The sequence below is a fragment of the Panthera onca genome, chromosome D2 (genome assembly GCF_046562875.1).
Source record: "Panthera onca isolate mPanOnc1 chromosome D2, mPanOnc1 haplotype 2, whole genome shotgun sequence".
NCBI classification, from domain to species: Eukaryota; Metazoa; Chordata; class Mammalia; order Carnivora; family Felidae; genus Panthera; species Panthera onca.
Genome location: NC_138349.1, coordinates 34,798,783 through 34,813,267, shown reverse-complemented (window position 1 = coordinate 34,813,267; position 14,485 = coordinate 34,798,783). Strand labels below are relative to the sequence as shown.

The window sequence follows — 14,485 nt, the reverse complement described above, 5'->3', positions numbered from 1 at the left end:
ATCAATGTAGATCTGGTCATCACAACACTCTCCCAATGTTACCCTCAAGAGGGGAGACAGCACTGATATTTTCTCCAGGTCTTGCCCTGTCACCACCAGAGTGGGCCTGTAGTACTCACTGTTAACCTCACGTCTGGGTTATTGAACAAGCCGGGAGAACACTCTCTTCCAAAGGCTCCAGCTAAAACACCCCAGTGTTATGTGGAGGGTAGACTCAGAGCTCCTAATAAAACTTTATGTGGGACAATATTAACTAAAATTAGTTTTCTTAAATCTTTGCTTTCATAATTATTAGATGAAGACTTCTTAGGCTGACATTCAATGCCTTTCTATACATACCTATGCATGCATCGATATTCCAGTGTCAACTATTCTGTTCCACTGCTCTTACAGAACACGTCAGCTTGTGTGGCCAAATATGAGGGTTGGAAAATCAAGACAGGACCTCCATTTTGGCTGAACTAGTTTGTTAACTATTTGACAATGTGTTCTGAGATTTTCTTCCTCTCGTGTTCATGGCTGCTTATTATTATTATTATTATTATTATTATCATTATTATTAATTATTAACTCAGCCCTACCTCACGATTCAAATGCTCTTTCTTCTATGAAGCCTCTCCTGATCCCCCAGCCACATGTGAATGCCCATCCTTTGAAGCCCCCAAAGAATCGAGAGCATTTATTCTGACTCACTTGTGTGTGTGTGTTGTTATTTTATAACCGTTTTCAGGCTACAGATTCCTGAGGGCAGGAATGTATCTTCCTTATATTTTAGTATCTTCTGCAAAATATTCTACCAGCGGAGTAGCTAGATAAATATTTCTTGAACTGATTTGTATGAGCTTCTGAACTAATGGTGACCTTGTGAAGCAAAAGAAAGGAGGCAATTGAGAGAGAAAGTTATCATTTCAGGGAAAAAGAGGAGGTGGTCCAAGTATTTGAATAGCTACAAGCTCTAAAGGCAGAGACAGTGGAAGTTGCATTTGGTTGGATGCAGACTGGCCAGCTGGGCTGCACGGGCCCTGCTGGGGGTGGGCAGTGGGGGGTGGCTGGAGGGGACAGTGAGGGAAGGGTAGGACAGTGAGAGGATGGGGCTGACCACACAGGAGAGAAACATTCTCAAGGAAAGCCTCGCATCTGGGAATTGAGAGTGAGAGAGAGAGAGACAGAGAGACAGAGAGACAGAGAGAGAGAGAAGTTCTAATAGTTCTCCTGTTCATTTTTCCTTGTCAGAGATGCAAGGCACTGCTTCAACAAACATTTTCTGTCATAAAATCTTAGCCTCTGTGAGCTCCCTCCCCCTGCCCATTTTGTTTTCCAGGTAGGGAGTCTGAGGTGCCCTGCTTACGGTCAGTGTTCAGATCAGAGCCAGGTGGGACTTCCTTCTCTGACAAGGTGAGCCCCGAGAGCTCAGTGACTCAGGGCTCAGAGATGGTTTCTGCTCATGTCATTGAAGGGAGACTCAACAGCTCTTCTTTCACAGGGTGTGCAAGCTTCCTAGCACTCAGCCCCACACATCATGTGAGAGAATGGGTCTCCTCTCCCCGAGGGGCTGTGGGGAATTGCTGTTGGGGACTGTCAGTGGTCCACAGTCTCTTCTCCTTGCCCAGCTGCATTCCTCCTCTTCCTGACCTCAGACTTGGCTGCTCCCACAGCAGGCTTCTCTCAGAAAGTCCAGCCTGTCTCTGCCTGACTCCCCCAATGGGACTTTGGGTCTGTTCCTTTGGCCCTCCTTTTTTGTATGTGTGGAAAAGTGGACAAGAATCAGATGATTCTGAGGTCCTGCGTTTGTTTTCATTCTTTATGTAAAATGGCACAACTGCCTAGACTATTGAGTTTAAAGGAGAGAGAGTTTCAGGGGAGAGCTGAGACCTTATGTGTTTCCATGGTTTGTGTTGTTGGTGAAATATTCATTAAAGACATCACAGGTAGCTACAACAGTGGAATTTGGGGAATAAAATTCCAGGGTAGAAAAGTAGAATTTGAGATTAGCCATACAGATGGTGAATGAATTTAGGAGAAAAGGAAGAAATGTCAGGAAAGGTCTCCTGCTTGGCTTTGGGTATTCAGATTGCTGGTAGGCTGAAACTCACCAGCAGGTGGGGATCTGGAATTAGTTTTGCTGCCTTAACCCTTTTGTCCTGGGCACAACTGTTTTCACCATGTTACCACTGTATGCCAATTTCCACTGGATTTTCTCATTCTTTTCAGATTTTCTTTCCTTTTTTTCCCCAAATTTTAAAATATTTATTCATTTTTGAGAGAGAGAGCATGAGTGGGGGAGGAGCAGAGAGAGAGAGAGAGAGAGAGACAGAGAGAGAGCATGAGTGGGGGAGGAGCAGAGAGAGAGAGAGAGAGAGAGCAGAACTCAAAGCAGGCTCCAGACTCCGAGCTGTCAGTACAGAGCCCCATGTGGGGCTTGAGCTCATGAAGTGTGATATCATGACCTGAGCCGAAGTCGGACGCTCAACCGACTGAGCCACCCAGGGGCTCCTGTTTTTAGATTTTCTGACTTTCAATCCAATCCCTCCATTGGGTCTAGATATGTCCAGCTCCTTGCTAGCTCTTCCATCTGGGAGGCATGCTTGTCCCTGGTAGGCTTCAGGGCTGTCTGGAGCCACGCTCCCAGAAACCACTAGGACTACATCACCAACGTCCTTTAACAAGGATGGTCAGTAGGTCTCAAGCAGCAAATCAGTTCCAATGCATCAGTAGCAGCTGCCTGAATCTTACTTTGGGGATGATTCTGATAAATTAGTGATGGCCACTATGTACTTAGGATGGGGCAGTGGCAGTGTTCATAACATTTACCGCATTCACACTACGACTTCCTGCTGCCAGATTTGCCCATTAGACCTGGCCCACCCCATGGGTCCTGACTCCAACTTGGATGTTGCCTGGGCTCATTATGCCTCTCGGGGTTCTGCAGGTATGTTGTTAGCCTCTTAGGACAGGTCCTGAAGTCACAGGGTTCACACATCACAGCATGTCTTACTGCTGTAGCTGGATCTGAGAGAAGATAAGGGCAGGTTGAGGGCACTGCAAAGTTAGTAGGAAGTAGAGAAAGGGGACATATCCAAAGAATGGCCTTACAGAGGTCTGGGAAAAATAGGAGGAAAAGGGAATTGTACAAGATGACGTACCAGAAGAAATTTTTGTAATTGTTTTATGATAACATAATTGTTTTACACTTGTATTCACAGACTCTCTCGGGCTCTTTTCCAAAAGCTGACCATGAAGTTTTACCAGCTTAAGAGCAAACAGGATATTGTTATTTCTTTGACTTTAATGTTTTTAGGAATGAAGATAACATGCTTTTAGGAAGGGACAGAAAACATTTTTTAAAAAATCCACCTAATAGTATAAACCGTATACACAATAAAATCTTGGGGTGATTAAAAAAAATATAACTTGTTAAATCAGCTGTAGACATTCTGCAATGCTCTTGCTGTTTATATCTTCAGAAATGTGATATTTCTATTAAATCTTATCCCCTTAAGTATAATGATTAACATCAAAGGTGCAGGTTTTATTAGATGTTTGATTTTGCCCTTAGTGTCTGAAACTCTAAAAATATAACCCATCTCAAACTCTTATAATATAACCCATCTCAAATGGTTAATATATACAGAGTGCTTAGCACAAGGCCTGCCTAGTACACTGTAAATGCTCAATAAATATTAGCTATTATTATTATGTCTAATTTATACCTGGGATGCATATGCCAGTATAATTTAATACGTGTATAGAATGTTGAAGTAAACAAGCATTCACAACATATTGAAATTCTGAGCAAGTGGGAAATAAATACTGAGTAATGTAAATTTTATTTTGGTTGTATAACATCCAGAGGAGAGAGGTATCCTCTTTTCAAAACTATATTTGCTAATGCTTATATTTCATACTAATGTAATATCATCACCACATTTAATTTCTGATGAGAGTGACATAATATGCTACATGTTGTGGATAAAACATGGAGTCCAGAGAAACTGTCCAGAAATAAATGTGGGCCTAATTGTGACTGAGGCCTGCTGTGTCTGCAGCATCTCAGGAAAGCCTGGGGTCCCCGATGACTGTGGGCTGTGTAGTTGCCAAATTTCTGCTGAACATTTAAATGATAGCATTAGCTATTTTATCTTCAGTGCAACACAAGAGAAAAGCTAAAAAACATTTTATACCTGGGAACCAAGTATTCTAACCAGGGGAACAGTTTGTTTATCTACTGGTGAAGTGAATGGGCTCTGGAGCCAGAAGGATGTAGGTTCGAATTTTGCGTCTATAATTACTAAGAGAGCTAACTGAAATGATTACATGAATTAGGCATGAAATGTACGTATGTATGTATGTATGTGTGTATATATGTATTTAAAGTTTATTTGTTTTGAGGGCGGGGATGCACACACACACACACACACACACACACACACACACACACACACACACCTGTGAGCTGGGGAAGGGCAGAGGGAGGGAGAGAGAATCTCAAGCAGGCTCTGGGCTGACATCCACACAGGACTCGATCTCAGGAACTATGAGATCATGACCTGAGCCAAAATCAAGAGAAGGCTGCTTTCAGGGAGCCTGGGTGGCTCAGTCGGTTAAGCGGCCGACTTTGGCTCAGGTCATGATCTCACTCTTCGTGAGTTCGAGCCTTGCATCAGGCTCTGTGCTGACAGCTCAAAGCCTGGAGCCTGCTTTGGATTCTGTGTCTCCCTCTCTCTCTCTGCCCTTTCCCCACTCACACTCTGTCTCTCTCTCTCTCTCAAAAATAAAATAAAAACATTAAAAAAAATTAAAAAAAGAGTAGGCTGCTTAACCCCCTGAGCCACCCAGGTGCCCCAGGCATGAAATGCATTTAATGTAATGCCTCCTACATAGTAAAGCACACTCAGTTATTTGTTCATTCACTCAGTAAATACATGTTTATGGAGTGTCTACAACGCAGCAGGCAATGGTCTAGGATGGTCAGTGGTCTTGCTATTGATATAGCAAGATGAAGACCTGGACATTCCTGCTCACAGGGACCTTGTATTTTAGTGAAGGAAGCTAGAAATAAGCAAATAAAAAAGTAGTATTGGCACCGCTCCCCAGGGCCACCCCCTCAGATGTGGCTGGAGCTTGAGGCAACTCAGGCTGGAGACACAGAAGACCCCGGACCCAGAGCAGCTTGGAGGCTCTGCAAGTCTGCCATAAAGAAAAAGGGTCTCCAATAAAACTATATTGCAAAAACTGGGGAAGAAACAGAATAGAAAGAGCAAAAAAAGTGGAAGAGGCAGAGCCTGAAGAATTTATGGTGGAAAAAGTACTGGACCAATGTGTAGTGAATCGAAGGTAGAGTATTTCCTGAAGTGGAAGGGATTTACAGATGCTGACAACACTTGGGAACCTGAAGAAACTTAGACTGGCCAGAGTTAACTGAAGCATTTCTTTTTTAAAAATAAATTTTAAAAAGTGTTTATGTATTTTGAGAGCGAGAGCGAGCGAGCAGGGGAGGGGCAGAGAGAGAGGGAGAGAGAGAATCCCCAACAGGCTCTGTGCTGTCAGTGCAGAACTCCATGTGGGGCTTGATCCCATGAACTGGGAGATCATGACCTGAGCCGAAATCAGGAGTTGGACGCTTACTCGACGGAGCCACCCAGGCACCCCAGATGCAGTATTTCTTAATTCTCAAAAAACAAGTAAAGGAAAAGATGGTATAAATAGAAAATCTTTACCTGACAGTGACTCTGATGATAGCAAGTCAAAGAAGAAAAGAGATTCTGCTGCTGAACCAAGAGGCTTTGCCAGAGGGCTTGATCCTGAATGAAAAATTGGTGCCACAGACAGCGGTGGGGAATTCATGTTTCTCATGAAATGGAAAGATTCAGAAGAGGCAGAGCTGGTGCTGGCAAAAGAGGAAAATATGAAATGTCCTCAAATTGTACTTGCTTTTTATGCAGAGAGACTAACTTGGCTCGATTCCAGGAGATGCAGCTCAGTAATTGTTTGTGTTGGTATATATATGGCATCTGGGTCTTGGTTTTTTGATTTATTAGTGTGAAGAAATAACATTCTAATGAAAATCAATTTTGCTATGTTCATTTTGAAGTAGGATTGGGGGGGGGGGGTGTTGGGGTTCTTTGCCTCTCTAGCATTGGTTACTTTGAACAAATAAAAGCTTTCTGTAGTTGCTTCCTATATCAGAAAAGAATATTTGAGATCATGGCGTATTATTCTCCAGCATTAGAGAACACCTGTTCTAAATGTTGGGGGTTGTCTTCATAGTTGTTACTTGGTCAGAATTTGTGTTTAACTCCTATATGCCTAAGGACCATTCTGGGTTTTTTTTGTTTTTTTGTATGTGTGTGTGTACTTAAAATACACTTTTAAATGGTTTTCTTTCTTTTTTTTTTTAACATTCACCCAAACAAAAACAGCATTTTGTAACTATGGATAAGACCATGTTTCTGGGATGCCATCATTTTCAGCAACCTAAGAAATAAATCACTTAAATTGGAATTTTTCCTGACGCCTTAACCTTTCAAATTTTTTAATTGGACAATTTAAACATAATGTAAACAATTTAAATTGGACAATGTAAAAACAGCTATATTAGCATCCATATCCATATCTACAGTCATATAAATACAAGTTTATTTGCAAGATCCCTGAAAGGAAAATTTCATCACTATCAACAACCTCCCCACCCAAATGAGAAAACTAGACAAGTCCTGGTGTGTTTTAGTTAGGTAAGCAAAACTTAGTTAAATGGACATCTAGAGTTTCCTTCTAGTGAACCATTCCTTTTCAAAAAATTGAAATCCCGGTGCTATATGGACCAAAAGGTCATGATTCATGGAATGTTCAAGACTTCATTCATGGAAGCCTAATCACAATCACGTGGTTAGAGATGTTGGCAGTTTAGCACCTGCTGGAATAAATGGGGGGACAAACCTCTGTAATCTAACTTCTTCATGTGTTTTCTTTATCTCAACTCATTCCTTACACGGAGGCTCAATCGTCTCTGTATTTGAGTTACTGGTTCAGCTGAAACCAGGAGAAACAATAACTTTGTAGCTGGAATGTTATCCGGCCTTATAATGTTTAATTTATTGTAAATACTGGTAAACAGTGGTCAATCAATAGTTTTATATTTAAAAAAAGTGGTATTAAAGTGCTCTGATGAATAACAAAACAGGGTGAGGCATAGGGAGGTCCAGGGATGCTAATTTGCAGAGAACGGCCAAGGCGTAAATGTCAGCTGTCATCGTCATCATTAGTACTATTTCATTACATGACATTTGTTACATTTCCAAATCCATTTTGCCAACAGAAGAACAATAGGACAAGTGAGAGGAGAGGGAGAAAGGGCAAAAGGAATAAAGAAAAGCTAAGTGGGACAAGAGTGAGGAATAGAGAATGCATGGAACAGGATGATGAACAGCAAAACCAACAGTGAGGAGATGGAAGGAAAGAGAAGAGAAAACAGTTGATGTTATAAGCTGGAGGTTGGAGGGAAGAGGAAGGAAAAGCTAGAATGGAACTCAGAGAAAATAATATTGTTCTTTAGTTGCCTGATTATGGACTCAAAAATGTTTAGCTTTGGGATGAGCAAGCTAATGGAGCTTTCAGGACATTGGTCTGAAAGGAGGACTAGTGACATCATTTGCCAGACCCAATGTAAAATTTAAAAAAAGGCCCCTTTGTTCAAAAATTATTAAGAATTACAAGATGGTGATGGCAGAGCATTAATCCAAGAACAACTGCACATGTCACATACCGACAGAGCAGCCCTAAGAGCCTAGCACAGATCCTGGCGCTCAGAAAGCATTCAGTAAAAACAGTTGTTGAATGAACAGAACCTGGGGCTAATTACTTTTGAGCTTCTCTGAGGACTGGCCCATATTTCAGAAAAACTGACTTTATTTGGCTCCAATTTCAAATTTCCTTCTATTGTTCTCCACCATGGGATCCAGATCTTTACGGAACAACGGATTCCTGGACCTGATTTTGCAGCAGGAATCCTCTGGGGCCTGGCTGGGCTCAATTCACATCCTCTTGCACTTACAGAATGTGGCCACTGGAGGCCGCTGCGCCAACAAGACAGAAGTTGAAGGACTGCAGCTGTCAAGACAACCCCAAAGAGCAGCTAAAAGGCACCAATAAGGGGTACGTTATTAGAGCCAAAGTATAAAGAACTGCCTCTACTTACCTCGATACAGTTCTACAATTATGTAATGACAGCTCTTACACTCCCTAAGAAGCATTGGAATGATACTAGCACAGGCTTGAGAAGATGAAGATCAGGGAGTCAACTCTAGGGTTCCCAGGAATGCAGAGGGGAATCTTTCTGTAGAGATGTACCTACCTCATGAAACATGGTTTCACAACACTAAGCTTAACACCAGAAGTATCTGCATGTGATTCATTCATTTAACAACTATTCACTGGGCTGGACGGTCAACAATACAGAATTGTGCCTGTGCTTGGAAGTGGAGGCAGACTCAGCAATTTGTTTACCATCACAATATGTACTTCAAAGGATGAGCACGGCCTCCCCGGACAGCAAAGAGGCACTTGACTTCTCTTGAGATTTGGAGGGCTCACTGAAGTCGATCTGGAACCACGAGTCTAACCCAAGGACATGGTCCTGTTTCCTCCCCTACGACAGGAAACAAAGTTCAGGCAGTTTCTATCCATCAAGCATTTAAAAAATGAAGCTCAGGTTCAGAAAGCCCTGATATAAAACTAGGATATTTTGTTAATGATTAGAAAAAAGAACATTGAGGGGCGCCTGGGTGGCTCAGTAGGCTGTGTCTGACTTTGGCTCAGGTCATGATCTCATGGTTTTGTGGGTTCGAGCCCCACATCAGGCTCTGTGCTGACAGCTCAGAGCCTGGAGCTTGCTTCGGATTCTGTGTCTCCCTCTCTCTCTCTTCCTCCGCTGCTCTCAGTCTGTCTCTCTCTCACTCTCCCAAAAATACAGATTAAAAAAAAAAGAACATTTATATGTCTGGTTTTTATATGTATTTTATCAAAGAGGAAGCTAAATTCTGGGCTTCCTGGTTTAAAAATAAATGTCTGGGGGCACCTGGGTGGCTCAGTTGGTTAAGCCTCTGACTTTGGCTCAGGTCATGATCTCTTGGCTGGTGACTTTGAGCCCTGCATTGGGCTCTCTGTTGTCATCACAAAGCCCGCTTTGGATCCTCTTTCCTTTTCTTTCTTCCCCTCCGTCACTAGCTCTCTCTCCTCTCTCTCTCTCTCTCTCTCTCGAAAATAAATAAGCATTAAAAAAATGTCTGATAGTTCTGGTCTCTAATGCTAAGGTTGACCGAACCCTGGGCTAAACATTATGCATGTATTATCTTCTTTAATTCCCACACAACTTGGTGAGCTAGGAGCTGTTATTGTCCCTAATTCACACTTGAAGAAACTGAGGCTTAGACAAGTTCACTGGCTGTCTGGAGGGCCAACATCTAGTAAAAGATGAGTTGGAATTTGAACCCAAGTAGTTAAATGCCAGACCAAGGCAGCTGCATTCTACAGCCTCTTTCCTCAGAAAGAGGGGCTTTGGAAGATTGGTTATGAGTCTGCAGACAAGTGGCTCAAAGTCTAAGTCATTAATGACTAAAAGTTTATTTACAGGTTAAATCCCTAGCCTTTGCTGGTTAGTCTCCTACTGGACACAGAGTGCATCTCCTGTCCTGCCAGTCTTCCTAGTTTACCTTTTCCTTCCTAGGAGTCCTGAAGAGAGTTTGAGTGGATCTCTGGAAGTTAATATCCACTGACTGAAAAATAACCCAATCTGTCTGTGTGTGCCTCCAACCTCCTCAGACCAGACTGGGTAAATCATCTATCCCATGGGTAAAACAATATTGGAACAGGCTTCTTGACTGACTTTTTTTTATTAGTGGGAGAAACAGGAACTGGTTAACAGCTCCACCTTCTTCAGCTTACTAGCTGTGTGGCCTTGGACCAGTGACTTAATTTCTATAAGTCTGTTTCCTCATATTAAGGAACTGGAGATAGTGGAGATAGTGGAAAGTACCCCATAGGATTAAATTAGATTTCTGTAAAATTAGTACTAATTAAATACCCAGTTAAATTACTCATTAAGTTAGTAAAGATTAAATTAGATGATATAATGGGCTTAGCGAACAGTGCTCAATATATAGCTACTATGGTTTTTATTTTGGTCTTTTAGAAATGTATCACTTAGAATAGAATTATAATAGGCTTTTTTTTTTGCACATTTATACATTTGTTATATCTATGTCTAAAATTTGAATTTACATAGTTATTTAGAACATTTAGCTTTAAGTTCTTACCAAAAAATTTCAGGTGCTAACGGAAATGTCAGCAGTCATAAAGGGAACCAGCAAAAGCTGCTTCGGAAGGAGAAGTGGTAATATGGACTTCCTTCTGTCTTGACTTGACTTGAGGGGAAGATGCCGCTGCTTATGTTGCAGTAATCTCTATGGGCAGGTGTTGAAATAGGCCTGGAGTGAGGAGTAGCAAAGCAGGACTGGCTTCCCAGAACAGGGTCTGGGTCTGGGTAGATGGTGTCAGGATTGGTGAAGAGAAGGGGAAAAAGTCTTGGCTAATGAATGCTCAGGAAAGGAACGCTCCATTAGGAGACAGCTGCCAAATAAGAGGGTGGCCTATACCACTTGCCCTGCTCTATTCACCTTGCTTTACTCTTCAGAACAATGAATTCTGCACATTGACTGAGCTAAGAGAGTCTGCCATTTCCTGCAGGGAGAAATGGCTTTCCATTCTCTTTGTAGGAAGATACAAATGTTGTCTTCATTTCATATGTTTTGGTCTCAGGTTCAATTTTCAAAAGGTTTATTTTCCCTTCTCAAGAGCTGAACCTGAAATTCAGATGTACTAACACCAGATGGTGGTTGTTGATACTTGGAGACACAGTCAGCTAAGAAAAAGATTCAGTTTTTTAGAACTCAATAAAAACAATGGCATGAAGGGCCCAAACAGTGGGGTCTAGGTACAGGGACTTGGCTTGACTCACAGATAAAATTTTAAATAACCAGAGGAATGGATGAAGTTTATATCCTCTGACAAAAGTCCATAAATATTGTTTCTTGCATTGAGGCTCTTGATAAAAGTGGGCATCATGGAATTTGAGGTACACATTTTCTGTTAATACTAGAGATTTCTATTAAGACAACTGAATACAACTATATAAAATGCTGTATTTAATGCCAGTATATAAACTTTTTTACTTATATATATATATAAGTATATAAAATTCCATATATATAATTATATAAATTATATAAAATTCATATATATAATTCCAAATTGTTACCAATCACAGATTAATCAAATTCTTGCCTTATGCTCAGAACTGTTTGGAATGCTCCTTTCTAACTCATCCTGAATTCTTTCCAGTGACTTCTGATCTTCAGCATTGTCTGGTTTCAAAACCCCTTTCTCTCAGCCACATGCAGAACTCCAAGGGGGAACTATACAAAATTGCAAAATTAAAAAAAAAAGTCATCTCTGAACGTCAGGTCTTTAACATAGTGTGACAGTGCTGGTGGCCTCAGGAAGACTTTTTTTTTTCCTTTGGCTTATTGTTACATCTTGAGAAAGTGTGATTTCCCAGAGAAGATCTGGATTCTTCTGTACCATTGAGACAGTGGAAATAGGCTTCTGATGGGGTTTCTTGGCAGAATGGGCAGTTGGATGTAGCAGAGCTTCCTTGATCTTCTAAGCCAGTGTGTACTCAGATCAGTCACATGTTGATTCCTTGGGGACCAAGTGTACAAAAACAAACAAAACTCACAGATGTATGAAAAGGAACTAATCAAAACAAGTGCACACTAGTAAAACAGTTGGTAGTGGACAAGTGTGTGCTAAATTGAATCTAGAGTTAGCAGAGAAGGTTGTGATGAGATAGGGGAATCTTTATGAAGGAGATACATTTGAGTTGTTTTTCGGGAAGGACAGAAATTTCAGATTAATGGAAAATAGAGCATTTATGTATGATAGTAATGTTTATAGGGCACTTACTGTATGTGGCAGGCAAAATAATGGCTCCCCCAAAAGGTTCACATCCTCATCCCTGGAACCTGTAAATATGTTGTACTTGACAAAAGGGGTTGTTGCAAATGTGATTAAGGTTAAGACCTTACGATAGAAGATTATCCAGACTTATATGGTTGGGTCCAAACTAATCACAGGGGTCATTAAGAGCAGTGAATTTTTGATGGCCTATGTCAGAGTCAGAGAGAGAGATGTGAGAATGGTCAGAGAGATGCGGTGTTGCTGGCTTTAAAGAATGAGGAAGGGGGTCATGAGTTAAGAATTCTGGGTGGCCTCTATAAGCTGATAAAGGTATGGAAATGAATTCTCCAGAAAGGAACCAGTCATGGTGACACCTTGAATTTAGCCCAGTGAGACCCCTGTTGGACTTCTAACCTATAGAACTGTAAGATAATATATCTGAATGTTTTAAGCTACTAAGTTTGTGGTAATTTGTTACAGCACCATTAGAAAACTAATATGAGGGGCGCCTGGGTGGCTCAGTCGGTTAAGTGTCCGACTTCAGCTCAGGTCACGATCTCGCGGTCCGTGAGTTTGAGCCCCGTGAGTTTGAGCCCCGCGTCGGGCTCTGGGTTGATGGCTCAGGGCCTGGAGCCTGCTTCCGATTCTGTGTCTCCCTCTCTCTCTGGCCCTCCCCCGTTCATGCTCTGTCTCTCTCTGTCTCAAAAATAAATAAACGTTAAAAAATAAAAATAAAAAAAAAAAAGAAAACTAATATGAGACAGTGAGATGAGGTAGACCCTACAGTTGTGGTCACTTACAGATACAGAAACTGAAAAAGATAACTAGGTTCCTGCTCAGTGTCACCCAGCTGTGAAGTGAAGGAGCAGGGAATTAAATTGAGGACCCCTGTGTTCAGAGCCCATGCAATACCACCTCCCAGGAATTTTGTGGGAAGGAGGATGGAGGTAGGCTTCTAGTAAAAACTCACTGAAGGGAGTGAGTTACACAGCTGGATAGGAAAGAGCATGGTTCACTCAAAGGGAAGTTCAGTGGGGCGCCTGAGTGGCTCAGCTGGTTGAGCCACGACTTCTGCTCGGGTCATGATCTCAGTTTGTGAGTTGGAGGACTGCATCAGGCTCCGTGCTGGGAGCCTCGAGCTTCCTTCGATTCTGTGTCTCCTCTCTCTGCCCCTCCCCCACTCATGCTCTGTCTCTCAAAAATAAATAAATGTAAGGAAAGGGCGGGGGGGGGGGGAGTTCAGAGCCTTGGATTAATGGGGACTGGAAAATAGTTGTCCCTTGGGGCTAGGTTTGCATTCCTTGATTATCTTCCTCAGTCGCTGCTTCGGTCATGACAAACTGGTTTACTCAGAGTCCCACAACAAGTCATTATGCAGGACTCTCCTACATTAGTACTTTGCGAAGCCACGCCGCCTCTTTCCCATCTCTCTGATGCCTGCTCCTCTCAAGAGTTTCCACCCCTCCTCATCCTAGCTACAGCAACTGGAAGGCACTTGGGTTCAAGGATTTGAAGGGCCTAGGCATGAAGTCACACGTTGCTCTGAGCCTCTCTTGTATCCTTGCCATAAAGGGTCAAGACTGGCCACCGTGAACTTCCCGCAGGCAGAGATGTGAACGCACCCAGAACAGTAGTCATGGGATTTTCTTGGCACATTCCTAAAATAAATCTTACTCCCACACACAATTTTTATTGAGTGCACATTTTCTTTTCTCTGACTCTCCACCACAGAGTACATCAGGCCTCCTCGTTAAATGTTCCCGTAGTTTTTATTACAGATCGAGGGTGGTTATTTCACGGTCGATCTGCTTCATTATTCAGGTATTTCCAGCGCGTAGCAGAGGGTGTGGCACACAGAATACAAGAATGTACGGGAAAGTCAGGTCTGTCACTAGATAGCAACTAGGGGCAAGTAGCTGGGGAGAGCGGAAGGCGACGCGTCTTCACTCCTCGCCTGGGCGGGCAGCACCTTGCGCTCGGACAGGTGCTGGCGCTGAGCCCGGGAGTCGGTCGCGTGCCCGCGGGCTGCCTCCCACGGACTCCGCGCGCCCCCGCGCGCCCCCGCGCCATCTCCCCGCTCGCCACGCCCCCTTCCCCACCCCCTTGCGCGCGCGCCTCAGGGCGCTCGCCCCCGCCGTCTGCGCGGCGCCGCGCCTCACCGGCTCCTCAGCTTCCAGCCAAGATGGCGGAGAATGGCGAGGGTCTGGGCACCGTCCCGGAGCACGAGCGGATCTTGCAGGAGATCGAGAGCACCGACACCGCCTGCGTGGGGCCCACCCTTCGGTAAAGCTCTCATTCCCCCAGGACCTCGCGCTGCCGCTGCTGGCGGCTCATGAGGAGCCGGGCGGGGCGTCCCGACAGGTGGTGCGCGCAGAGGCGGGCGGGGGCGCTCCAGGGCGGCGGGCCGAGACCTGGGCCCGGCCCGTGCGGGGAGGGGCCGAACGGACAGCTGCACCTGTCGGCCAGGCCCGCC

General features: G+C 43.5%; 1 protein-coding gene across 7 annotated transcripts in view; it reads left to right on the top strand.

Moving 5' to 3' along the window:
- Positions 1–14,485, top strand: part of EXOC6 (exocyst complex component 6) — a 296,986-nt gene that overhangs the window by 76,513 nt on the left and 205,988 nt on the right. For 3 of the 7 annotated variants that reach the window (XR_013550527.2, XM_060642014.3, XM_078434601.2), the window contains exon 1: positions 14,195–14,295. The exons of 2 other annotated variants lie outside the window; for them this stretch is intronic. Coding sequence is in view for 3 of the 5 variants with exons in the window: in XM_060642014.3 (XP_060497997.3) it covers positions 14,195–14,295 (101 nt within the window). In the remaining 2 variants the exon portion in view is untranslated. Of the gene's footprint in view, positions 1–14,188; positions 14,296–14,485 lie in introns of those variants that run through there. 2 more of the 7 variants (XM_078434602.2, XM_078434599.2) reach the window with 2 other exon arrangements.